The following is a 26,086-nucleotide window of genomic DNA, read 5'->3' as shown; positions in this document are numbered from 1 at the left end:
TTTAGTAGCCATGATTCTGGACCACATAATCCTCACCCTGATTCTCCTTTCTCCCACCCTGCCAAGTGCCCGCAGACTAACCAACAATTGGACACTCCAAAGAGCTGGTCAAATTTCCATTTAAAAGTATAGATCCTGGCCTCTTGCCCTGCCAGTTTCAAACATGACATGAAGAGATCGCAGGTAGAGATGCTCAAATATTTGAGCAGCCAAGGACACAAGAAGGCGATGGTGGGAAAATGCAATTACTGTATCAAGAGGTGGATGATGAGGAGACACAATTGCCAACAAGTGGTGTTGTTACATCCACAAGTCAGGACAAGGAAGTGGAAGACAGAGTGGTGGATGATGAAGTCACTGACCCAACCTAGGAATGTGACAAACAGAGTGAGGACAGCAGCCCAGAGGTGGGGGGATCTGCAGCACCACAAAAGGCAGGAAGAGGTAGTGTGGTGTCCAGAGATACAAGGTGGCCAACTGTTCTCCAGAGCACAAACAAAGCTGAAGTTGCCAGTGCAAGGGTTAGGAGTTCCTGAGTCTGGCACTTTTTTAAAGATAGTCCAGTTAACCCCCAAAAGACCATTTGCAATATCTGACATGCCAGCATCACCAGGGGCAGTACAATTGCCAGCCTGACCACCACCAGCATGCTCAGGCACAAGACAACGAAGCAACCGACTAATTTGGCCAAATGCCAGGGTACAGAAAGTGTCTGTGAGTGACACTACTGCTTCTTCCCCTGTCCTATGGGCACACTAATCCCCTGTCTGTGCCATAGGTAAAGATGCCTCTTTCCCAGCACCTATCTTTGTACACTTGCAACCACCATCAGCAAATACGTTCACGTCCTTGTCCCAGTGCAGCGTTCGGTTTTCCATACCACAGTCAATGTCTTATTACACAGCCACCCACTGGTCATGATAATAAACGGCCACTTTTCTAGCATGCTGGCTCTGGAAAAGATGCAGTTTAGGCTTCTGGAGATGGAACCTTTCCGCAACCTCATGGCGGAGGACGTCACTTCGTACATGGTCTCCAGCTGCCACTATTTCTCCCAGTGTGCCGTCTTTGCATTACATCAGCATGTGTCCCATAACATCATCTATGCCCCCACCAACACAGGTACTGGGAAGGATCACTGAACCTAGGACATGTGGACAAGTGCTTGCATTTCCCTGACGGCAAACTGGTGAACATTGTGGAAGGTGGGACCCGGTCGGACTCTGGTATGGAACACGTGCTGTTGACAGGATTGCCGATCCTGGTTCATTCAGGGCTGCCCAGACCTTCTACAGCAGTTTCTGCACCTCTTCTTCCTCACCCTTCATCTCAGAGACGTCAACATCAATCGCAAGTTGGAAGCGCTGCAGCACTGCCTCTGCCAAGAGACAACAGGCTCTGGGGAAGCTAATCTGTTTAGGTGACAAACTGCACACACTGCCGCAGAGTTGTTGAAACATCTTACAGACCAGATTGATCGGTGTCTGTCGCCTCTGAACCTAGAACCCGGCATGGTCGTGTGTGACAATGGCCATGTGAGGGGTGGTCCAGGATTCCCACACCCCTCTGTTACTGTTTTATTATGCTGTCATAATTAATGTTATTTATTGTTTGACCGTTAGATGGCAGCAATGTGTTACTGTGAATAGCACTGTGCCTTCAGGTCCTGTTAGAACAGGAGATCATTAATCAGTTAGGTCGGCCCTGAGAGGGGTGGCTTTAGACAGAAGGATGACTGGGAGATTTGGCATCATCTTAAATAGTGAGGGACTCTCAGAGAAGACAGAATCACAGAAGGAGATGAACTAGACAAGAACAAGAGACGGACAGGAGAATAGGACCAACAACGACCAACAGAGTAGACTTACCTGAAGAGGCCAATTTGGGGACTCCACAAGCGTGCCCAAACTGGGACAACCTTATCTTCAACGGAGATCCAAGAAAGTCAGGTATGGGGAATAGTAGGGTGGTAGCAGGAGCTCCCGACAGATTCAAGAAACTATGGCATTTCCCTTAGGGCTGAAGCATTCTGCGCTATTCATCATTGTCAGGACTGTGTCTGTGCCCATGATAACTATGAAAGTGCTTGTATGTGAAGGAAGAGAAAGGACACTTTGTCACATGCTATTCTCTGCATTTGACTGTTACCGTCAGTAAGAAGTTTTTACATTTTCAAGCTAGTGTTGTTTCCTCCTCCTGAAGCCCAATAGAAATGGCGCCCAGGACGGCAGGTCAGAAGAGAGTATGGAGATCTCCTCCACCGAGACACCAGAGCACACACACACAGGGATTTGCAGAAAAATTAGATAATGTGCCCCTTGACCATGACTACCACCTTATCCCCCCTCCCCCATTACAGCCGTAACCTGGTGGTGGCTCTGAAGCTTGGTAATCTCGCACAAGTGCCGTCCATGCATGGTCCACATGCTCAACTTAGTGGTTCTGTGGTTTCTCAAAATGACCCAGTTCTGCCTGAGCTATTTGTGAACGTATGCCAAGTGTATACCCATTTCTGCAAGTCAGCTACAGCTGAGCAGTGCTGTAACAGTGTTTGCAACTTCCAGCTCACCGACTGGTGTGCGATGTCCCACACATTGGAACTCAGCGTTACATATGTTGGCAATGCTTTGTGACCAGCAGAGGGCAGTAGTTGAATACTAGCTACACCATCAGTATTCCGGTCAGCCTTCGAACATAAGAGCTGATGAGTGGGTATGGATGCCTGAAATCTGTGCAGTTCTCCAAAACTTTGAGGACTTGACGAAGACAGTGATCGGCGATAACACCATAATCAGTGTCACCATCGTACTACTTTGTCTACTGAAATGCTCATTGCTTACAATTTAAAGGCAACCTGTCACCAGGTTTGGCAGATAGGATTTATGACTGCTACCTTTCAGGGCTTACCTACAGCACTCTATAATGCTGTACATAAGCCCCCGATCCAACCTGCAAGAGAAGAAAAATATGTTTTATTATACTTACCTGCAGGGCGGTCCTGTCCGATGGATGTCCAGCACCTCCCACCTTCTTATGATCACCACCCTCCTACTTGCTTCATGGCTCCCCGGCATCGCACTCCCCGGCATCGCATGGAGGGGATCACTCACAATGTGTGGGGGCTTCTCATCCATGGAGGGGATCACTCACAATGTGTGGGGGCTTCTCATCCATGGAGGGGATCACTCACAATGTGTGGGGGCTTCTCATCCATGGAGGGGATCACTCACAATGTGTGGAGGCTTCTCCTCCATGGAGGGGATCACTCACAATGTGTGGAGGCTTCTCATCCATGGAGGGGATCACTCACAATGTGCGGGGGGCTTCTCATCCATGGAGGGGATCAATCACAATGTGTGGGGGCTTCTCATCCATGGAGGGGGTCACTCACAATGTGTGGGGGCTTCTCATCCATGGAGGGGCTCACTCACAATGTGTGGAGGCCTCTCATTCATGGAGGGGGTCACTCACAATGTGTGGGGGCTTCTCATCCATGGAGGGGGTCACTCACAATGTGCGGGGGGCTTCTCATCCATGGAGGGGCTCACTCACAATGTGTGGAGGCTTCTCATTCATGGAGGGGGTCACTCACAATGTGTGGGGGCTTCTCATCCATGGAGGGGGTCACTCACAATGTGTGGGGGCTTCTCATCCATGGAGGGGGTCACTCACAATGTGTGGAGGCTTCTCCTCCATGGAGGGGGTCACTCACAATGTGTGGAGGCTTCTCATCCATGGAGGGGGTCACTCACAATGTGTGGAGGCTTTTCATCCATGGAGGGGATCACTCACAATGTGTGGAGGCTTCTCATTCATGGAGGGGGTCACTCACAATGTGTGGGGGCTTCTCATCCATGGAGGGGGTCACTCACAATGTGTGGGGGCTTCTCATCCATGGAGGGGGTCCCTCACAATGTGTGGAGGCTTCTCCTCCATGGAGGGGACCACTCACAATGTGTGGGGGCTTCTCATCCATGGAGGGGTCACTCACAAGGTGTGGGGGCTTCTCATCCATGGAGGGGGTCACTCACAATGTGTGGGGGGCTTCTCATCCATGGAGGGGATCACTCACAATGTGTGGAGGCTTCTCATCCATGGAGGGGGTCACTCACAATGTATGGGGGTTTCTCATCCATGGAGGGATCACTCACAATGTATGGGGGCTTCTCATCCATGGAGGGATCACTCACAATGTATGGGGGCTTCTCATCCATGGAGGGGGTCACTCACAATGTGTGGGGACTTCTCATCCATGGAGGGGATCACTCACAATGTGTGGGGGCTTCTCATCCATGGAGGGGATCACTCACAATGTGTGGGTGCTTCTCATCCATGGAGGGGATCACACACAATGTGCGGGGGCTTCTCATCCATGGAGCGGATCACTCACAATGTGTGGGGACTTCTCATCCATGGAGTGGATCACTCACAATGTGTGGGGGCTTCTCATCCATGGAGGGGATCACAAACAATGTGCGGGGGCTTCTCATCCATGGAGCGGATCACTCACAATGTGTGGAGGCTTCTCCTCCATGGAGGGGATCACTCACAATGTGTGGGGGCTTCTCCTCCATGGAGGGGATTACTCACAATGTGTGGAGGCTTCTCATCCATGGAGGGGATCACTCACAATGTGCGGGGGGCTTCTCATCCATGGAGGGGCTCACTCACAATGTGTGGAGGCTTCTCATTCATGGAAGAGATCACTCACAATGTGTGGGGGCTTCTCATCCATGGAGGGGATCACTCACAATGTGTGGGGGCTTCTCATCCATGGAGGGGGTCACTCACAATGTGTGGGGACTTCTCATCCATGGAGGGGATCACTCACAATGTGCGGGGGCTTCTCATCCATGGAGAGGATCACTCACAATGTGTGGGGGCTTCTCATCCATGGAGGGGGTCACTCACAATGTGTGGAGGCTTCTTATCCATGGAGGGGGTCACTCACAATGTGCGGGGGCTTCTCATCTATGGAGGGGGTCACTCACAATGTGCGGGGGCTTCTCCTCCATGGAGGGGATCACTCACAATGTGTGGGGACTTCTCATCCATGGAGGGGATCACTCACAATGTGCGGGGGCTTCTCATCCATGGAGGGGTCACTCACAATGTGCGGGGGCTTCTCATCCATGGAGGGGATCACTCACAATGTGTGGGGGCTTCTCGTCCATGGAGGGGATCACTCACAATGTGCGGGGGCTTCTCATCCATAGAGGGGATCACTCACAATGTGTGGGGGCTTCTCCTCCATGGAGGGGATCACTCACAATGTGTGGGGACTTCTCATCCATGGAGGGGGTCACTCACAATGTGTGGAGGCTTCTCATCCATGGAGGGGGTCACTCACAATGTGTGGAGGCTTCTTATCCATGGAGGGGGTCACTCACAATGTGCGGGGGCTTCTCATCTATGGAGGGGGTCACTCACAATGTGCGGGGGCTTCTCATCTATGGAGGGGGTCACTCACAATGTGCGGGGGCTTCTCATCCATGGAGGGGGTCACTCACAATGTGTGGGGGCTTCTCATCCATGGAGGGGGTCACTCACAATGTGCGGGGGCTTCTCATCCATGGAGGGGGTCACTCACAATGTGTGGGGGCTTCTAATCCATGGAGGGGATCACTCACAATGTGTGGGGGCTTCTCATCCATGGAGGGGATCACTCACAATGTGGGGGGACTTCTCATCCATGGAGGGGATCACTCACAATGTGTGGGGGCTTCTCATCCATGGAGGGGATCACTCACAATGTGTGGGGACTTCTCATCCATGGAGGGGTCACTCACAATGTGGGGGGACTTCTCATCCATGGAGGGGATCACTCACAATGTGTGGGGGCTTCTCATCCATGGAGGGGATCACTCACAATGTGTGGGGACTTCTCATCCATGGAGGGGTCACTCACAATGTGCAGGGGCTTCTCATCCATGGAGGGGATCACTTACAATGTGTGGGGGCTTCTCATCCATGGAGGGGATCACTCACAATGTGTGGGGACTTCTCATCCATGGAGGGGGTCACTCACAATGTGTGGGGGCTTCTCATCCATGGAGGGGATCACTCACAATGTGTGGGGGCTTCTCATCCATGGAGGGGGTCACTCACAATGTGTGGGGACTTCTCATCCATGGAGGGGGTCACTCACAATGTGGGGGGACTTCTCATCCATGGAGGGGGTCACTCACAATGTGTGGGGACTTCTCATCCATGGAGGGGGTCACTCACAATGTGGGGGGACTTCTCATCCATGGAGGGGGTCACTCACAATGTGGGGGCACTTCTTATTCATGGAGGAGGTCACTCACAAGTATACTTGAGATCACAGCTATGAATGAAGAACTGGATCTAAACCTTCTGCAAGGACAACTACTCCCATCATTCAGGGCAATGTGGTGATGATGTTTTTCTACCATGATGGAGATCTGTCACAAGACAGAGTGAGAACTAACTGGTTTGGGATCAAAACATTAGGGTCTACGAACAGAAACATCCCTCATTTCAATCCCATTGAGTACTTGTGATAAATCCTCAAAAAATCAATAAAAGCCATAAATTGTGATAAACTCCAAGCTGTGATGAGAAAAGAACGGGTGACCATCATTCAGGATCTGCCCGGACGCCTATATTCACCTGCAAGGGAAAAAGCATACACTAACCAGTAGTGATGAGTGAGTATACTCGTTGATAGGGGGATCTCCGAGTATTGTGGCGTGCTCGGGGATTTAGTGTTTGTCGATGCAGCTCCATGATTTGCGGCTTCTAGACAGGCTGAATACATGTGGGGATTGCCTGTTTGTTAGGAATTCCACACATGTATTCAGCCTGTCTAGTAGCCCCAAATCATGGAGCTGTGTCGACAAACGCAATCTCCGAGCACGCCAAAATACTCGGAGATCACCCTAGCAATGAGTATACTCACTCATTACTAGTGGTTAGTGTATGCTTTTGCCCTTGCAGGTGAATATTGGCTCGGGAAAACATGAGCAACAAGTATACTCGCTCATCGCTACTAACCACCCCACACTCAAGCCCACCATTCCCAACCCCCGCACTGACCTGAGAGCGGGTTCCTGAGTCCATGTCCAACGTCCATAGGCCAGATCAGGCAGTGCCAGTTTTTCACCCAAACACCCCAGTGTCCCATAGTCCCACAAGATAAACCCACCTCCCAACTTTTACCACCACCCAACCTAACACCTACACCAAACTCTCTCTCTAGGGTATTGGGATTTCTCTGGAGTCTTCCTAGACTGAGTGGCTTGTGCCAAGTCTGTACGAAGCCTTCTGGGCCTGTGGCCTTGGTCAGATTTTACATTATATCTAACCAACAAAGCAGCACTCTGTAGCGATATTGCCTGAAAGCAGGAAATATATACATGAAATTTGAATTGCATTAGAAAACATGAAAAATTGAGAAAACGTAGGGTATAATTTGGGCAATTCATGTGTACCCAGCGATAAGGCAATTCTTGTTGCTGGAACCTATCTACCCTCATAATTGCAGGCTTCAGCCTAGGAGAGGATTCTCATTAGATAGGTTCCCAGCAGTGAGAATCGCCTTATCGCGGCTTCCAGTAACACATGACTTGCCTAATTTATGCGCAAAGTATTCTCAATGTTTCCTGTTTTCTACAGCAGTAGTGGAATTCATATTTCATACATTTCATGTTCTCATGCTATAGTGTTACAGAGTGCGGCTTTATTTGTTGGTTATGGAGATGGCTGCTCTTAGTTTGCACCTGCACATACCTGTCTTCTGCTTGGAAGTGACGATCAGTCTTTTGTTATTTGTTGTCATTATATCTGGCCCAAAAGAATGATGAACACCCTCCAAACAGTGGTGGATCAAATGCAAGATATGGCCTATTTAGTCCAAGGTCTTGCAGAGCAGATTCAGTATCAGAAACCCTCCAAAGCCCTTGCAGCAGCTCCTCCCTTGATTTTTCTGGAGCCCAAGGTAAACCTTCCTAATAGATTTTTAGGCAACCGTAATTTTTTTTTCCCTTTAAGGAAAGCTGCAGGTTGTATTTCAGGCTTTGCCCACTTTTATCTTGTTCTGAGATCCAGGGTGTAGGACTCATCATATCCCTGCAGCAGGGAGACCTCAGGCTTGGGTATTCTCCCTACCTCGTGACCCACCAGAAAAGTGCTCCATCCGAGGCGACATCTTGCTGAAGATTTTTGTACAGAGTTTAGGCATTGGGCCGCAACCTCACAGTGGAATGACCAGGCCCTTCACTGTTGGTTTCTTTCCGGACTCTCTGACAAAACGAAGGACATGTTGGTTCTGTCCCCTTCTCTTGACCGTCTTGATACCGCCATGCCATTTACCAAAGGGTAAATCTGACAGGGAGAAGGACTTGGGGATCCTAGTTAATGATAAACTTACCTGGAGCAGCCAGTGCCAGGCAGCAGCTGCCAAGGCAAACAGGATCATGGGGTGCATTAAAAGAGGTCTGGATACACATGATGAGAGCATTATACTGCCTCTGTACAAATCCCTAGTTAGACCGCACATGGAGTACTGTGTCCAGTTTTGGGCACCGGTGCTCAGGAAGGATATAATGGAACTAGAGAGAGTACAAAGGAGGGCAACAAAATTAATAAAGGGGATGGGAGAACTACAATACCCAGATAGATTAGCGAAATTAGGATTATTTAGTCTAGAAAAAAGACGACTGAGGGGCGATCTAATAACCATGTATAAGTATATAAGGGGACAATACAAATATCTCGCTGAGGATCTGTTTATACCAAGGAAGGTGACGGGCACAAGGGGGCATTCTTTGCGTCTGGAGGAGAGAAGGTTTTTCCACCAACATAGAAGAGGATTCTTTACTGTTAGGGCAGTGAGAATCTGGAATTGCTTGCCTGAGGAGGTGGTGATGGCGAACTCAGTCGGGGGGTTCAAGAGAGGCCTGGATGTCTTCCTGGAGCAGAACAATATTGTATCATACAATTAGGTTCTGTAGAAGGACGTAGATCTGGGGATTTATTATGATGGAATATAGGCTGAACTGGATGGACAAATGTCTTTTTTCGGCCTTACTAACTATGTTACTATGTTACTATGTCACTGGCTATCTGTCTTGATAGGCGTTTGGACAAACACAGACAGGAACTCAATTCAGACTCTGTACCTTCTCCTAAACCTGTGCACCTATTACCTTCACTAAGGAACGAATACAGATTGGGGTGACCCACTAACATCAACTTCAAGGGATCAAGTAGCATAAGCCGGTTTTTAATAACCTCTGTGAAGAGTCTGGATGTCAGATGTCTTCCTGCCCAAGACAACTGGCACCTGAAAAACGTCAGTACCTGAGTGGGCCCAAGAATGCCCATCTGGGTGAACAGGTATTTCCTTATCATTCTGCTAAATTATTGTTACCAGTTCGTTTATCTTACCTAGAAAAATCTACATTACCTTCATTTGCTGGGGTTTACAGCCACGAGCAGCGCTGCATTAGCAGAGCTCGTGGCTGTAAAATATTTTAACCCCTTCAGATGGATTTACAACGTGGGACGTTACAGATCTACGGAAAGGTATGTATATTATTGGTTTATTATTTTTTATTAGTTACAGAGCGAGGGTCTTCAGCGAGTGGATTGAGCGTACAATAAATTATTACAACAAACGGTGTGTTTATTTCATTAAAATACTTTTTAATATTGTGTGTCTGTTTATTTTTAACTCTTTCATACAATTGGATTAATAATGGATAGGTGCCATAATTGACGCCTCTCCATTATTAATCTGGCTTAATGTCACCTTACAATAGCAAGGTGGCATTAACCCTTCATTACCCCATATCCCACCGCTACACGGGAATGGGAAGAGAGTGGCCAAGTGCCAGAATAGGCGCATCTTCCAGATGTGCCTTTTCTGGGGTGGCTGGGGGCAGATGTTTTTAGCCGGGGGGGGGGGGGGCAATAACCGTGGACCCTCTCCAGGCTATTAATATCTGCCCTCAGTCACTGGCTTTACTACTCTGGCAGAGAAAATTGCGTGGGAGCCCACGCCAATTTTTTCCGCGATTTAACCCTTAAATTTAAGAGCTAGAGCGCTGAAATTTTGCACATACACACTACTAACATTAGTAGTGTGGAATATGCAAAAAAAAAGGGGATATGAGATGGTTTACTGTATGTAACCATGTCTCATATCATGTCGGGTTTAGGAAGGAGAAAGCAAAAGCCGGCAATTGAATTACCGGCTTTTCTGCTATATCGCGCTAAAGTTAATATAAATATATATATGTGTCTGAATGATATATATATATATATATATAACGAAACCCGACTTTTAATTAGAGATCGCCGACCTGATCCCAGAGTGGGATCGGGTCGGGTTTCACGAAACCCGACTTTGCTAAAAGTCGGCGACTTTTGAAAAGTGCCGATCTGTTTCGCTCAACCCTAGTCAGCACTACTTCTGCATGTCACACTACCCAAAGATTATGAATGTCCCATAGACCTGGTACTTAACTCCCATGTCTCCAAAGATAAAATGTATAATCTTTCTGGTCGAGAACATGAAGCCATGAAAAATTATATAGCAGACAGTCTGAAAAAAGGTTCATAAGACCGTCCACATCACCATTAGCCACCGGATTATTGTTTAAGATGGTGGTCTCAGACCTTGTATTGACTATTGGGACTTAACTTAATTACTATAAGGAATCAGTATCCTCTGCCACTCATCCCTGATCTCTACAACCAGCCGGCAGGAGCCCGTTGGTTCACCAAACTTGATGTGTGTAACCTGATCCGTATTAGAGAAGATGAGTGGAAGACAGCATTTAACACACCAGAGGGTCACTATGACTATCTCCTGATGCCTTGTGGGCTAAGTAATGCACCAGCTGTTTTTCAAAATTTGTTAATGATGACATATTCAAAGATATCAGTGGTCTATATGTGGCTATTTGTATGACATCTTGATTTATTCAACTGATTTAAGTCACATATTTGACATGTACGTACTGTACTCCAAAGAGTCAGAGACATTTTTTTATTTGCTAAACTTGAAAAATGTGTTTTTGGTTGAAGTAAATTTCTTGGGTTATACTTTGTCTGCTAAAGGCTTCTGCATGGTGCAGCACGAGTTTCTCAAAGCCTTGCAACATTTTCTTGGGTTTTCAAACTATTATGGACATAAATGGTGCTATAATAATAAATAACAATTATAATACAACTTTGTTTATTATTTTTTAACCCCTTTACCCCCAAGGGTGGAACAACTTCGGCATCGTTGAAACTGTCTTCAACGATGCCGAAGTCCCCCTGCAGCACCCGGGTAGCCAGGGTAAACATCGGGTTACTAAGCGCAGGGCCGCGCTTAGTAACCCGATATTTACCCTGGTTACCATTGTAAAAGTAAAAAAAAAAAACAGTACATACTGACATTCCGATGTCTGTCACGTCCCCCGCCGTCAGCTTCCCTGCACTTTCTGTGTCAGCGCCAGCAGTAACAGCGGTGACGTCACCGCTGTGCTCTGCTTTACGGCCGGCGCTGACACAGTGGACGCCGGGGGACGTGACAGACATCAGAATGTGAGTGTGTAGTTTTTTTTTTTTTTACTTTTACAATGGTAACCAGGGTAAATATCGGGTTACTAAGCGCGGCCCTGCACTTAGTAACCCAATATTTACCCTGGTTACCAGTGAACACATCACTGGAGCGTCACACACGCCGATCCAGCGATGACAGCGGGTGATCAGCGACCAAAAAAAGGTCCTGATCATTCCCAGCGACCAACGATCTCCCAGCAGGGGCCTGGTCGTTGGTCGCTGTCACACATAACGAGATCGTTAGTGGGATCGTTGCTACATCACAAAAAGCAGCGATATCGTTATGTGTGAAGGTACCTTTACTCTTCCTCCATTAGAGTCTTATTACATTTAGGTATTTTGTTGGCTTTATTGACTCTTCAGCCTCTGTTCCTCTTCTTTCCCCAGGATGAATCTTCTGTCATCTGTGATTCTGCTGGCATCTGTGGTTCTGACTCGGGGATGCGCTCCTGCACCTGGAGGTGAGATCCTGTCCACACCGTGGACAGCAGAATGGTCATGTATCTGTACATGGGGTCTAATTAATGTGGAAACAGATGGGTTGGATGCCAGGAGATGCCACTAGTGAGGTATCTAACACCATGCACCCTGCCTGGTCCAAACTTCCACCCCAGAATCCAGCGATTCCTCGCACTGTGGAGTGCGTGCGCTGAGGGGATCCATAAGTCTGCATCTTACATGAGCTTCTCGGTCCATGTTCTTCAGGGACACAAGTTATGGCAAAAAACAGATGGCAAGACCACAGCGGACTGCAGGACCCACAAATCAGCTCAATGTGCCTGAAAGCTCTTCTATTATTCTTTCCTCAGCCACAAATGTAGCAAGAAATGGAGAAGCCTCACAGGTATCTGATTATGAAACTCCAATAGCAGCATTGGCCAAGAATGCCATCGATGGTATCAGCGACACTGATTTCTACAAGGGCTCCTGCATACACACCGAATATGCGAAAGACGCCTGGTGGAAGGTGGACCTGAAGCAGAACTACAGGATATCAAATGTCGTCCTTACAAACAGGATGGACTGTTGTCCGTGGCGACTGATGGGGGCCGAGGTCCGAGTCGGGAACTCCCCCGACAACAACAACCCAGTGTAAGTTTATGTTAGGTAAAAGAAAACAGAATGTCCGATCTCGTGTTCTGACAACACATAGTGATGTCCCACCCTGGGACAAAGTAAAAAAGTAAAAAAAAAAAAAAAAAATACACTGTGCAAAAATATTTTTTTTTAAATTCCTAAATAAAGAAAAAAAAAATTCCAATAAATACATTTCTTTATGTAAAAAAAACAAACAAACAATAAAAGTACACATATTTATTATCACGGCGTCCCTAACGACCCGACCTATAAAACTGTCCCACTAGTTAACCCCTTCAGTGAACACCGTAAAAAAAAACGAGGCAAAAAACAATGCATTATCATCATACCGCTGAACAAAAAGTGGAATAATTTCGATCTGTCTTTTTGCGATAAAAAAGACGGATATAAATAACCATGCTACCGCTGAAAACGTCATCTTGTCCCGCAAAAAACGAGCCACAAAACAGCGCCATCAACGAAAAAATTAAAAAGTTATAGTCCTCAGAATAAAGAGATGCAAAAACAATTATTTTTCATATAAAATAGTTTTTATTGTATAAAAGCGCCAAAACATAAAAAAAGATATAAATGAAGTATCGCTGTAATCGTACTGACCCGAAGAATAAAACTGCTTTATCAATTTTACCAAACATGGAACAGTATAAACGCCTCCCCAAAAGAAATTCAGGAATTGCAGGTTTTTGTTCATTCTGCCTAACAAAAATAAGAATAAAAAGCGATCAAAAAATGTCATGTGCCCAAAAATAGAACCAATAAAAACATCAACTTGTCATGCAAAATACAAGACCTCACATGACTCTGTGGACCAAAATATGGAAAAATTATAGCTCTCAAAATGTGGAGACGCAAAAACAATTTTTTGCAATAAAAAGCGTCTGTCAGTGTGTGACGGCTGCCAATCATAAAAACCCAACCTAAAACCCGCTATAAAAGTAAATCAAACCCCCCTTCATCACCCCCTTAGTTAGGGAAAAATAATAACATTTAAAAAATGAATTTGTTTCCATTTTCCCATTAGGGTTAGGGTTGGGGCTAAAGTTAGGGTTGGGGCTAAAGATAGGGTTGGGGCTAAAGTTAGGGTTGGGGCTAAAGATAGGGTTGGGGCTAAAGTTAGGGTTGGGGCTAAAGATAGGGTTGGGGCTAAAGTTAGGGTTAGGGTTGGGGCTAAAGTTGGGGTTAGGGTTTGGATTACTTTTACGGTTGGGTTAGGGGTGTGTCAGGGTTAGGGGTGTGGTTAGGTTTATAGTTAGGGTTGGGGTTAAGATAAGGGGTGTGTTGGAGTTTGGATTAGGGCTAGTGTTGTGTTCGGGTTAGGGGTGTGGTTAGGGTTATTGTTAAGGTTGGGATTAGGGTTAGGGGTGTGTTGTGGTTAGGGGTGTGGTTATGGTTGGCATTAGGGTTAGGAGCGTGTTGGGGTTAGGGTTGGAGTTAGAATTGGGGGTTTCCACTGTTTAGGCACATCAGGGGCTCTGCAAACGCAACATGACGTCTGATCTCAATTCCAGCCAATTCTGTGATGAAAAAGTAAAACGGCGATCCTTCCCTTCCAAGCTCTGCCGTGCACCCAAACAGTGGTTTACCCCCACATATGGGATATCAGCGTACTCAGGACAAATTGGACAACAACTTCTGTGGTCCAATTTCTCCTGTTACCTTTGGGAAAATAAAAGATTGGGGCGAAAAGATGATTTTTGTGAAACAAATATGATTTTTTATTTTTACTGCTCTACATTATAAACTTCTGTGAAGCACTTGGGGGTTCAAAATGCTCACCACACATCTAGATAAGTTCCTTACGGAGTGTTCGTTCAAAAATGGTGTCACTTGGGGGGGTTTCCACTGTTTAGGCACATCAGGGGCTCTCCAAATGAGACATGGCGTCCTATCTCAATTCCAGCCAATTTTGCATTGAAAAGTCAAACGGCGCTCCTTCCCTTCCGAGCTGTGCCATGCGCCCAAACAGTGGTTGACCCCCACATATGCAGTATCGGCGTACTCAGGATAAATTGTACAACAACTTTTGGGGTCCAATTTCTCCTGTTATCCTTGGTAAAATAAAACAAATTGGATCTCAATTAATTTTTTTTGAAAAAAAGTTAAATGTTCATTTTTTTAAAAAAAAATGAAGGGTTAATAAACTTCTTAAATGTGGTTTTGAGCACCTTGAGATGTGCAGTTTTTAGAATGGTGTCACTTTTTGATATTTTCTATCATATAGACCCCTCAAAGTGAATTCAAATGTCATGTGGTCCCTAAAAAAAATGGTGTAGTAAAAATGAGAAATCGCTGGTCAAATTTTAACCCTTAGAACTCCCTATCAAAAAAAAAATATTGGTTCCAAAATTGTGCTGATGTAAAGTAGAGATGTGTGAAATGTTACTTATTAAGTATTTTATGTAACATATCTCTGTGATTTAAGGGCATGAAAATTCAAAGTTGGAAAAATGCAACATTTTTGAAATTTTCACCAAATGTCTGTTCTTTCACAAATAAACGCAGGTACTATCAAAGATATTTTACCACTATCATGAAATACAATATGTCACGAGAAAACAATGTCAGAATCACCGGGATCCGTTGAAGCGTTATGAGTTATAACCTCATAAAGTGACAGTGGTCAGAATTGTAAAAATTGGCCTGGTCATTAATGTGCAAACCACCCTTGGGTTTAAAGAGGTTAATGGACGAGTCACCAGAAGAAAACTTCTCCTGCGTCCTCATCATAAAATTCAGCATCATAAGTATGCAAAAGAACATCTAAACAAACCTGCTGCATTGTGGAAACAAGTCCTGTGGACCAATGAGGATAAAATAGAACTCTGGCCACAATGATCACAAGTAGTGTATGTGTGGAGAAAAAAGTGCACAAAATTTCAGGAAAAGAACATCTCGCCAAACATTAAGCATGGGGGGGTGGATTAACCCCTTTAAGACCCAGCCCATTTTGACCTTTCTGAGACTGCCAATTTTTACACTTCTGACCACTGTCACTTTATGAGATAATAACTCTGGAACTGTTTTCTCGTGACATATTGTACTTTATGATACCAGTAAAATTTCCTCGATATGACTTGCATTTATTTGTGAAAAAAAATGGAAATTTGGCGAAAATTTTGACAATTTTGAAATTTTCAAAATTTTTATTTTTTTTGCCCTTAAATCAGAGTCATATCACACAAAATAGTTAATAAATAATATTTCCCACATGTCTACTTTACATCAGCACAATTTTGGAACCTACATTTTTTTTCGTTAGAAAGTTATAAGGGTTAAAAGTTGACCAGGGATTTATCATTTTTTCAACAAATTTTACAAAACCTTTTTTTTATGGACTACATCACATTTGAAGTCACTTTGAGGGGTCAATATGAAAGAAAATATCCAAAAGTGACACCATTCTAAAAACTGCACCCCTCAAACTGATCAAAACCACATTCAAGAAATTTATTAACCCTTCAAGGTGCTTCACAGCAGCTAAAGGAACATGGAAGGAAAGAATGAACATTTAACTTTTTAGTCACAAAAATGATCTTTCAGCAACAATTTTTTTATTTTCATAAGTGTAAAAGGAGAAAATGGACCACAAAAGTTGTTGCGCAATTTCTCATGAGTACGCAGATACCCCATATGTGGGGGAAAACCACTGTTTGGGCGCACAGCAGGGCTCGGAAGGGAAGGAGCACCTTTTGACTTTTTGAACACAAATTTGGTTGTAATTGATAGCGGACGCCATGTCACGTTTGAAGAGCCACTGATGTGTCTAAACATTGGAAAACCCCCACAAGTGACCCCATTTTGGAATCTACACCCCTGAATGAATTTATCTAGAGGCATAGTTAAATAGTATTGATTATAATGTTTTACTGGTGTATGAATTTATAATGTGGTGTTATATGTAAGATGTGCGGGGTACATGAGATTTATAAAAGTGTGTTGTGTCAAAAGGGTATAAACAAATTTTATTATTTATTAATTTGTGGACATGTTGTATGCTTTGAAGCAATCCTTAATGCAAAGGCCAGGTTTCTTAGGGCAGGTTTCACAATGGTAAATTGTGTCCTTTCGGATTTGCCTCTTGGAGCACTTCCTGCACTGTTTTTGTGATCATCATGTCCTTGCTGTTTGGGAAATGTTGACCTGGGACAATACGGGCACTATCAGATTCAGAAGTACTGGGACCCTCACCTCCCTGAGTACCAAACATTGGGGCCTTGATTACTTCCTCCTGAAACTGAAGGAAGGTCCCCGTATTGCCTGCAGATTGGGACAGCACAAAAGCATTGTACAGTGCCATCTGTACAATGTGCACGGCCAATTTTTTGTACCATACTTTGGCTTTTCGCATGGCACTGTATGATTCGAGGACCTGATCTGAAAGATCCACACCTGCCCATGTACCGATTGTAATCCAAGATAGAATCTGGCTTTGGGTCACTGGTCCCACGAACAGTGACAAGGGTGCTGTTGTCACGGTGTATGGTGGTCAGGGTAAGGACATCCCTTTTGTCCTTATATTGACCACCAGCATGTTGTCGCTGCATTGGGCTCTGCTTTCCCCTCTTCTCAGTCTTTGCCCAATTAGCGGCTTAAGGAGACCTCGGTGATTTTTTTCGCACGGTGCCACATGCATCTGTACCTCTGGCAGAGAGGGCCTTGAAGATTGGGACGCTGGTGTAAAAGTTGTCAATGTAGCGGTGATAACCTTTATCCAGCAGGGGGTGCAGCAATTCCCACACAATTTTCCCACTCACCCCCAGGACGGGGGGCATTCAGGGGGTTAATTTGGGTGTCCTTCCCGTCGTAGACCCTAAATCTGTGGGTGTACCCTGAGGTACTCTTGCACAGTTTGTAGAGCTTTATTCCGTACCTGGACCTCTTACTGGGCAGGTAATGTCGGAATTTTAGCCTCCCTTTGAAATGAACGAGAGATTCATCAGTAGCGATGTCCCTCTGGGGTGTGTATGCCTCAGCAAATTTTCTGCTGAAGTGGTCAACCACTGGCCGAATTTTATATAGACGATCAAAGTTAGGATTGTCTCGGGGAGGACACTGGGCATTATCACTATAATGCAAAAAAGCGCAAAAAAGTGCGCTAAAAATTCAATTGGAGGTGGGGGAGGGGGTACTGGAGCAGGGATGTGGGGGACTGGGAAAGGGGACGTCACCAAACACTGACGCCGGCTACGCTACGTCTAAAACTTAACTGTACTAACTACTATTATTATTTTCTAAAAAAAAAAAAAAAAAAAAAATCGGTTGTCGCTTAGACTGCGATGTTCGCTATACTAACTAAAAAAAGAAAATTCCCGTGGCGCAGTCTCTGATCAGCAGCGATACTGGTCAGAGCGCTGTGGTCATGGGAAGAGCACAAATGCTCTGCGCGGGATGCCATGCACAGGAAAAAAGCGCAAAAAAGTGCGCTAAAAAATGAATTGGAGGGTGGGGGAGGGGGTACTGGAACAGAGATGGGGATGGGAAAGGGGTGGGGGAGGTGCTGCTTCTCTGCTGTGATCACTGGAGTCACACAGCAGGCAAATGGCAGCAAAAAGCACAGCAGGAAGCTGGGGCAGGAGGCAGGAGATCGCCGGGTTGATCACACTGGCCTCCAATGGATTCTTTGACTCAGGTTCTCAGAGGGGCTAGGACAACCGGTCTGCATGCCAAATCTGAGAGAAAGATGGCGTGCAGGGCGGTGATCGCTATTTTAAATTAACCCCTTTGGCTCTGATTGCCTAGAAGCTACTGTTCAGCCAATCAGCGCCATAGGGGTTAATCAGGTGAAATGACGTGGTGATCACCCCACCCACTGTGACGTCTGTGATTGGTGATACGTCACTCAGCACAGATCACAGCCGGTCACATGCTTTTTTTTTTTTTTTGAATAACTTTATTGTTTTATTGCTGTGATTGGCTGGTCAGAATTGACCAGCCAATCACAGCGATTGCCGATGTGGGGGGAGCGGTGCAGCCCCCCGGGGCTACGTGCGGAGATGGTCTGCTGTCATGCCGCACTAGTACTGCGCTGGTCAGAAATGCACCTCCCGCCACGCAGTACTAGTACGGTGGTGGTCGGGAAGGGGTTAATCATACTTCAGGGTGTTGTTGTGGGCAATGGCACGGGGAAAATTTTATGGGAAGAGGGAAGAATGGGTTCAATAAAATTTCAACAAACTCTTGATGCAAATATAACACCATCTGTATAAAAAAGCTGAAGCAGAAAAGGGGAAGAGGAAGAGGATGGCTTCTACAAATGGATAATGATCCTAATCACATCACAATCCGTAATAGACAACCTCAAAATACGTAAGCTGAAGATTTTACAATGGCCCTCACAGTCCCCTGATCTGATTTACCATGTTGTATTTTCCATCCTATAGTTGACCGTAACCTGAGGTTCTTTGTATAATTGGCCACAATTGGGGGTAAATAGAAAAGGCTTTGGAATAATGCCCATTTTTGTTTTTTCTGCATCTAGGAATTTCCGACCATAAATGGTTGTGCTGTAAACGTTTGTTTCAATGGTCCAGCTGTACTTTTGGTCAGTAATATTACAAAATGGAACATCTGGCCTTGTGGCTGACGGTCAGCTTACATCCTATGTATATTTTCGGCTCAGGAGTCATATTTCTAAGTAGTCATGGGAACATGGGTTTGAATGTTGGTCCTTAGCTGGTACTTTGGGGGGTTCCTTTAATTTTAATCGGCAGTTGATCATTACAAGGTTTTGGTGGTTTTCTCCTCTAGGTGCGGCACGGTCACGAGTGTTGAATATGGTACCTATTACTTCTGCTGTGACGGGATGGAAGGTCAATACGTCAGCGTGGTGATCGCAGGACGCTCCGAGTACCTGACAGTGTGCGAGGTCGAGGTTTATGGAGATCTGATCATCAAAGAGAAAAAAGTCTGCTGGTAGTTCCCAAAGTCAAGGAGAACTTCAAAAATATCAAGTCTTTTCTCGGTCTCCTGGGTCTTCAGCTCTGGGTTCTGTAGAGGTTTCGATGATACAGACACTTGTTTGAGTGTGAAAACGAACTTGTTCTCAACTGACATTTCTACTTTTAGTAAAATTAAACTCAATTTTCTCGGTTCACAATCATGTCTACATTTTTGTTTTAATTCACCAAGGGAAGAAACAATAAAATGTAGAGAATCACGACTAGTAACACATCAACGTCATGTCTGCTCCTAACACAGACCTCACACCAAGTACTGATATTTCCTTCCTTATCTTTCCTTCTTAGCTCTTCACATCCCTTGATAGTTAAAAAATAAAAGAAGATTTTACCTTTCTCTCATGGAAGATATTTTAGCAATATGATCCTGATTTATCATTTGCGGGGTTTGCTTTTAGTCTTTTGCTTTTTGACTGCTGTTTTTTTCCTGACATTTTTATGCACTAAATTCATGAAAATGTTGCTTGTAATTCAATAAATTAGTACCAAGCCAAAAAATGTCTTTTTTTCTGTCTTTAAACCGATTTGGCGACTTTTCAGAGGAAAAGTCACTTGTTTTGCAAAAAAATGAGACAAAATAACAGGTGTACATAACAAAACTCCAAGACGAGGGGACTAAAGTAGAGTTGTGTCAAATAAATGAATAATTAGAGTAGAGTTGTGACTTTTTGAAAATTGCATTTCATGACTCGGTCTAAAACATCTGGAAGACAACATGAAAAAAGCAGCAAATTGTTTGATGAATTTGTTGAAAATCAAAACGTCACTAATTGAGAGATAATAACTCCAAAAAACTTGTGGAAAAGTGGTTGTGTTACTTGTTGCAGCCTGTAGAGCAGCGTTTCTCAACTCCGGTCCTCAAGACCCACGAACAGGTCAAGTTTTCAGGATATCTTCGTATTGCACAGGTGATAATTTCATCACCTGCTCAAGCATTAATTCCATCACCTGTGTAATCCCAAGGAAATCCTGAAAGCATGACCTGTTGGTGGGTCCTGAGGACTGGAGTTGAGAAACGCTGCTGTAGAGGGTTCCGTTAGGATGTTGCTAAAATTCATTGAATTTGTTTTATGAGACATTGGAGCCAGTAGCGTAGCTACTGGGGGGGGGCAGAGGGTGCCGGCGCCTTGGGCCTGGTGCTCAGTGGGGGCCCACCCGAAGCTAGCAAAGCACGCCGATACAGTTACGTTCTGCGGCAGACCAGGGAGAATCGATCTCCCCGCTCTGCCGCCCCTGAGCAGGTGGAGGGGGGCTACATGCCACTACCGCTGACCGCATTGATGGGAGAAGGACCGTTACACTCCTCCCATCATCCCCCTGTCAGTGTCCGCGTCTGACGTCATCGACACTGACAGCGAGCGCGATGACATCACTGCCCGGTGCCCGCGGTCCGGAGATCACAGGAGCAGCGCAGGAATCAGGAAGAAGAGAGGTGAGTATTTATTTATTTTTTATTTTTATGGGTGCTGTCTTATTACAGGGTCTGTCTATAGGGGTGCTGTCTTATTACAGGGTCTGTCTGTAGGGGTGCTGTCTTATTACAGGGTCTGTCTATAGGGGTGCTGTCTTATTACAGGGTCTGCCTATAGGGGTGCTGCCTTATTACAGGGTGTGCCTATAGGGGTGCTGCCTTATTACAGGGTCTGCCTGTAGGGGTGCTGTCTTATTACAGGGTCTGCCTGTAGGGGTGCTGTCTTATTACAGGGTCTGCCTGTAGGGGTGCTGTCTTATTACAGGGTCTGCCTGTAGGGGTGCTGTCTTATTACAGGGTCTGCCTGTAGGGGTGCTGTCTTATTACAGGGTCTGCCTATAGGGATGCTGTCTTATTACAGGGTCTGCCTGTAGGGGTGCTGCCTTATTACAGGATCTGCCTGTAGGGGTGCTGTCTTATTACAGGGTCTGCCTATAGGGATGCTGTCTTATTACAGGGTCTGCCTGTAGGGGTGCTGTCTTATTACAGGGTCTGCCTATAGGGATGCTGTCTTATTACAGGGTCTGCCTATAGGGATGCTGTCTTATTACAGGATCTGCCTGTAGGGGTGCTGTCTTATTACAGGGTCTGCCTATAGGGATGCTGTCTTATTACAGGGTCTGCCTGTAGGGGTGCTGCCTTATTACAGGATCTGCCTATAGGGGTGCTGTCTTATTACAGGGTCTGCCTATAGGGGTGCTGTCTTATTACAGGGTCTGCCTATAGGGGTGCTGTCTTATTACAGGGTCTGCCTATAGGGATGCTGTCTTATTACAGGATCTGCCTGTAGGGATGCTGTCTTATTACAGGATCTGCCTGTAGGGATGCTGTCTTATTACAGGGTCTGCCTGTAGGGGTGCTGTCTTATTACAGGATCTGCCTATAGGGGTGCTGTCTTATTACAGGGTCTGCCTATAGGGGTGCTGTCTTATTACAGGGTCTGCCTATAGGGGTGCTGTCTTATTACAGGGTCTGCCTATAGGGATGCTGTCTTATTACAGGATCTGCCTGTAGGGGTGCTGCCTTATTACAGGATCTGCCTATAGGGGTGCTGTCTTATTACAGGGTCTGCCTATAGGGGTGCTGTCTTATTACAGGGTCTGCCTATAGGGATGCTGTCTTATTACAGGATCTGCCTGTAGGGATGCTGTCTTATTACAGGGTCTGCCTATAGGGATGCTGTCTTATTACAGGGTCTGCCTGTAGGGGTGCTGCCTTATTACAGGATCTGCCTATAGGGGTGCTGTCTTATTACAGGGTCTGCCTATAGGGGTGCTGTCTTATTACAGGGTCTGCCTGTAGGGGTGCTGTCTTATTACAGGGTCTGCCTGTAGGGGTGCTGTCTTATTACAGGGTCTGCCTATAGGGATGCTGTCTTATTACAGGGTCTGCCTGTAGGGGTGCTGTCTTATTACAGGGTCTGCCTGTAGGGGTGCTGTCTTATTACAGGGTCTGCCTATAGGGGTGCTGTCTTATTACAGGGTCTGCCTGTAGGGGTGCTGTCTTATTACAGGATCTGCCTATAGGGGTGCTGTCTTATTACAGGGTCTGCCTATAGGGGTGCTGTCTTATTACAGGGTCTGCCTATAGGGGTGCTGTCTTATTACAGGGTCTGCCTGTAGGGGTGCTGTCTAATTACAGGGTCTGCCTATAGGGGTGCTGTCTTATTACAGGGTCTGCCTGTAGGGGTGCTGTCTAATTACAGGGTCTGCCTATAGGGGTGCTGTCTTATTACAGGGTCTGCCTGTAGGGGTGCTGTCTAATTACAGGGTCTGCCTATAGGGGTGCTGTCTTATTACAGGGTCTGCCTGTAGGGGTGCTGTCTTATTACAGGGTCTGCCTGTAGGGGTGCTGTCTAATTACAGGGTCTGCCTATAGGGGTGCTGTCTTATTACAGGGTCTGCCTGTAGGGGTGCTGTCTAATTACAGGGTCTGCCTATAGGGGTGCTGTCTTATTACAGGGTCTGCCTGTAGGGGTGCTGTCTTATTACAGGGTCTGCCTGTAGGGGTGCTGTCTTATTACAGGGTCTGCCTGTAGGGGTGCTGTCTAATTACAGGGTCTGCCTATAGGGGTGCTGTCTTATTACAGGGTCTGCCTGTAGGGGTGCTGTCTTATTACAGGGTCTGCCTGTAGGGGTGCTGTCTAATTACAGGGTCTGCCTGTAGGGGTGCTGTCTTATTACAGGGTCTGCCTGTAGGGGTGTTGTCTTATTACAGGGTCTGTCTATAGGGGTGCTGTCTTATTACAGGGTCTGCCTGTAGGGGTGCTGTCTTATTACGGGGTCTGCCTGTAGGGGTGCTGCCTTATTACAGGGTCTGTCTATAGGGGTGCTGTCTTATTACAGGGTCTGCCTATAGGGGTGCTGTCTTATTACAGGGTCTGCCTATAGTGGTGCTGCCTTATTACAGGGTCTTCCTATAGGGGTGCTGTCTTATTACAGGGTCTGCCTATAGGGGTGCTGTCTTATTACAGGGTCTGCCTGTAGGGGTGCTGTCTAATTACAGGGTCTGCCTATAGGGGTGCTGTCTTATTACAGGGTCTGCCTGTAGGGGTGCTGTCTTATTACAGGGTCTGCCTGTAGGGGTGCTGTCTTATTACAGGGTCTGCCTGTAGGGGTGCTGTCTTATTACAGGATCTGCCTATAGGGGTGCTGTCTTATTACAGGGTCTGCCTATAGGGGTGCTGTCTTATTACAGGGTCTGCCTGTAGGGGTGCTGTCTTATTACAGGGTCTGCCTATAGGGGTGCTGTCTTATTACAGGGTCTGCCTATAGGGGTGCTGTCTTATTACAGGGTCTGCCTGTAGGGGTGCTGTCTTATTACAGGGTCTGCCTATAGGGGTGCTGTCTTATTACAGGGTCTGCCTGTAGGGGTGCTGTCTTATTACAGGGTCTGCCTATAGGGGTGCTGCCTTATTACAGGGTCTGCCTATAGGGGTGCTGTCTTATTACAGGGTCTGCCTGTAGGGGTGCTGTCTTATTACAGGGTCTGCCTATAGGGGTGCTGTCTTATTACAGGGTCTGCCTATAGGGGTGCTGTCTTATTACAGGGTCTGCCTGTAGGGGTGCTGTCTTATTACAGGGTCTGCCTATAGGGGTGCTGTCTTATTACAGGGTCTGCCTGTAGGGGTGCTGTCTTATTACAGGGTCTGCCTATAGGGGTGCTGCCTTATTACAGGGTCTGCCTATAGGGGTGCTGTCTTATTACAGGGTCTGCCTGTAGGGGTGCTGTCTTATTACAGGGTCTGCCTATAGGGGTGCTGCCTTATTACAGGGTCTGCCTATAGGGGTGCTGCCTTATTACAGGATCTGCCTATAGGGGTGCTGCCTTATTACAGGATCTGCCTATAGGGGTGCTGCCTTATTACAGGATCTGTCTATAGTGGTGCTGCCTTATTACAGGGTCTTCCTATAGGGGTGCTGTCTTATTACAGGGTCTGTCTATAGTGGTGCTGCCTTATTACAGGGTCTTCCTATAGGGGTGCTGTCAGGGCCGGCTCCAGGTTTTTGAGGGCCCCGGGCGAAAGAGTCTCAGTGGGCCCCCCTTTCCTTTAACACATACCCGATTTATGATGCACAGATATGGCAGAGAAATGTATAGTACAATGCCAGATTTCACTTCTTACATGAGTGACAGCTATTGTAAATTCTGCAGTGTATATATACAGGACAGGAGGAGAGGTGCTGTGCAATGTATACATACAGGAGGAAAGGTGCTGTGCAGTGTATATATACAGGGGGAAAGGTGCTGTGCAGTGTATATATACAGGAGAGGTGCTGTGCAGTGTCGTGAGCAGGGCGTTGTTGTATCAGAAAATCTTTTCTGTTTTGAGTTTTTCTATGAAACAAAGACTTTTCTACATAAACAACGTTGTTTGGTTTTGCGGCCCTAACAGATCTGTGCTACAAAGTAACATCGCTCGGGCATTAATGAGGGACCTGATGCTGAATCCTTTCCACAAACACTAATGACCCAATTAGTGCCCCGTCATTAGAAGCTCATTAAACGCCTCCCTGTCCCGAGCAGTCATGTACAGTATGGGGGGATCCTGCAGCCCACCCCCTGACTGCTCCATACCATGCACTGCCCTCTGTCGCTCTCACTATTATCCTGTGCATTTCTCCGTCATCGTTACCCCATGTTACACTTGTCACCCCCCACTACAGAGTAGCAGGGCAGCCAATGTCACCCCCTCCCGGACCCTAATGGCAGCAGGAAATGTCTGCTCCTCTATTGGGTTGGAACCTGATTTAATCAAGGAATAATGTGGATTTGTTGCAGGTGGCTGCAGGGGAAGGGTTAAGTGATGCCATGTCCGTGGTGGGAGCAGTGGCAGCTGCTGGGACCTGGACAGAGACAACCAATGTTGCTGTGACTGCACAGTGTGACCTGGAGGAGAGAAGCTGAGACTCCGGAGCAGAAATCACCCACATGCCGGCACTGGGCAGAGTCCCTCCAGTCACCAGCCTGGGGCCACGGGGCCCCAACCTACAGCCCACAGCTCAGATTTATCCATGGCAGCAGCTCCCCTTCCTCCTGGCATCTGGTTAACCCCATTTATGCGGGTCGGATTGTTATCTTTAAGGTTCAGCAATAACCTTCATACAGATGGGAAGGGGTTAAGCTTCTTCCTACCCCACTGGTGCAGGTTTGGTGCAGCATGCATGTATTCTGGGAGAGCTGGGCGGCTACAGGCTGCACCCCACCAGCTGCTCCTCCAGACATCACCCACATTTTTAGGCAGTGGAGACAGACAGCAGCAGACTGAGCCACAGGACCAACTGCAATTATTGCTGGATACCTTTGCACTCTGGTAGGACTAGCTCCTCCGGAATCTTCCTGATAAGTTCAGCTCAGCAGCACTGTCTGCAGCCACCCAGGGGCCAGAGCAGAGAACTGCTCTCTCCGCCCACAAACAGTCACACTGGCTGCCTTCTGTTAACCCCTATGTGTGCCTGCCTGGCTGCACTGACTGAGTGAGAAG

General features: G+C 46.5%; 2 protein-coding genes across 2 annotated transcripts in view; one reads left to right on the top strand and one right to left on the bottom strand.

The window, feature by feature from the left end:
- LOC138643509 (uncharacterized) overlaps positions 1 to 26,086 on the bottom strand; it is a 1,192,186-nt gene that overhangs the window by 597,734 nt on the left and 568,366 nt on the right. The window lies entirely within an intron of this gene.
- Positions 1,777 to 20,129, top strand: LOC138643228 (fucolectin-like). The gene is made up of 4 exons (XM_069732092.1): positions 1,777 to 1,949; positions 11,965 to 12,038; positions 12,387 to 12,669; positions 19,423 to 20,129. Exons 2-4 carry the CDS (start codon positions 11,966 to 11,968, stop codon positions 19,589 to 19,591), a joined length of 525 nt encoding a protein of 174 aa, XP_069588193.1. The 5' UTR covers positions 1,777 to 1,949; position 11,965; the 3' UTR covers positions 19,592 to 20,129.

Source organism: Ranitomeya imitator, chromosome 6 (assembly GCF_032444005.1).
Source record: "Ranitomeya imitator isolate aRanImi1 chromosome 6, aRanImi1.pri, whole genome shotgun sequence".
Classification (NCBI taxonomy): domain Eukaryota; kingdom Metazoa; phylum Chordata; class Amphibia; order Anura; family Dendrobatidae; genus Ranitomeya; species Ranitomeya imitator.
Note: the sequence above shows the minus strand (reverse complement) of the source record. Positions and strands in the feature narration are given on the sequence as shown.

Coding starts and splice junctions, on each gene's coding strand:
- LOC138643228 (XM_069732092.1), top strand. CDS start 11,966: ATGAATCTTCTGTCATCTGTGATTCTGCTGGCATCTGTGGTTCTGACT. Junction 12,039..12,386: donor ATGCGCTCCTGCACCTGGAG/GTGAGATCCTGT, acceptor TTCTTTCCTCAG/CCACAAATGTAGCAAGAAAT. Junction 12,670..19,422: donor CCCGACAACAACAACCCAGT/GTAAGTTTATGT, acceptor TTTCTCCTCTAG/GTGCGGCACGGTCACGAGTG.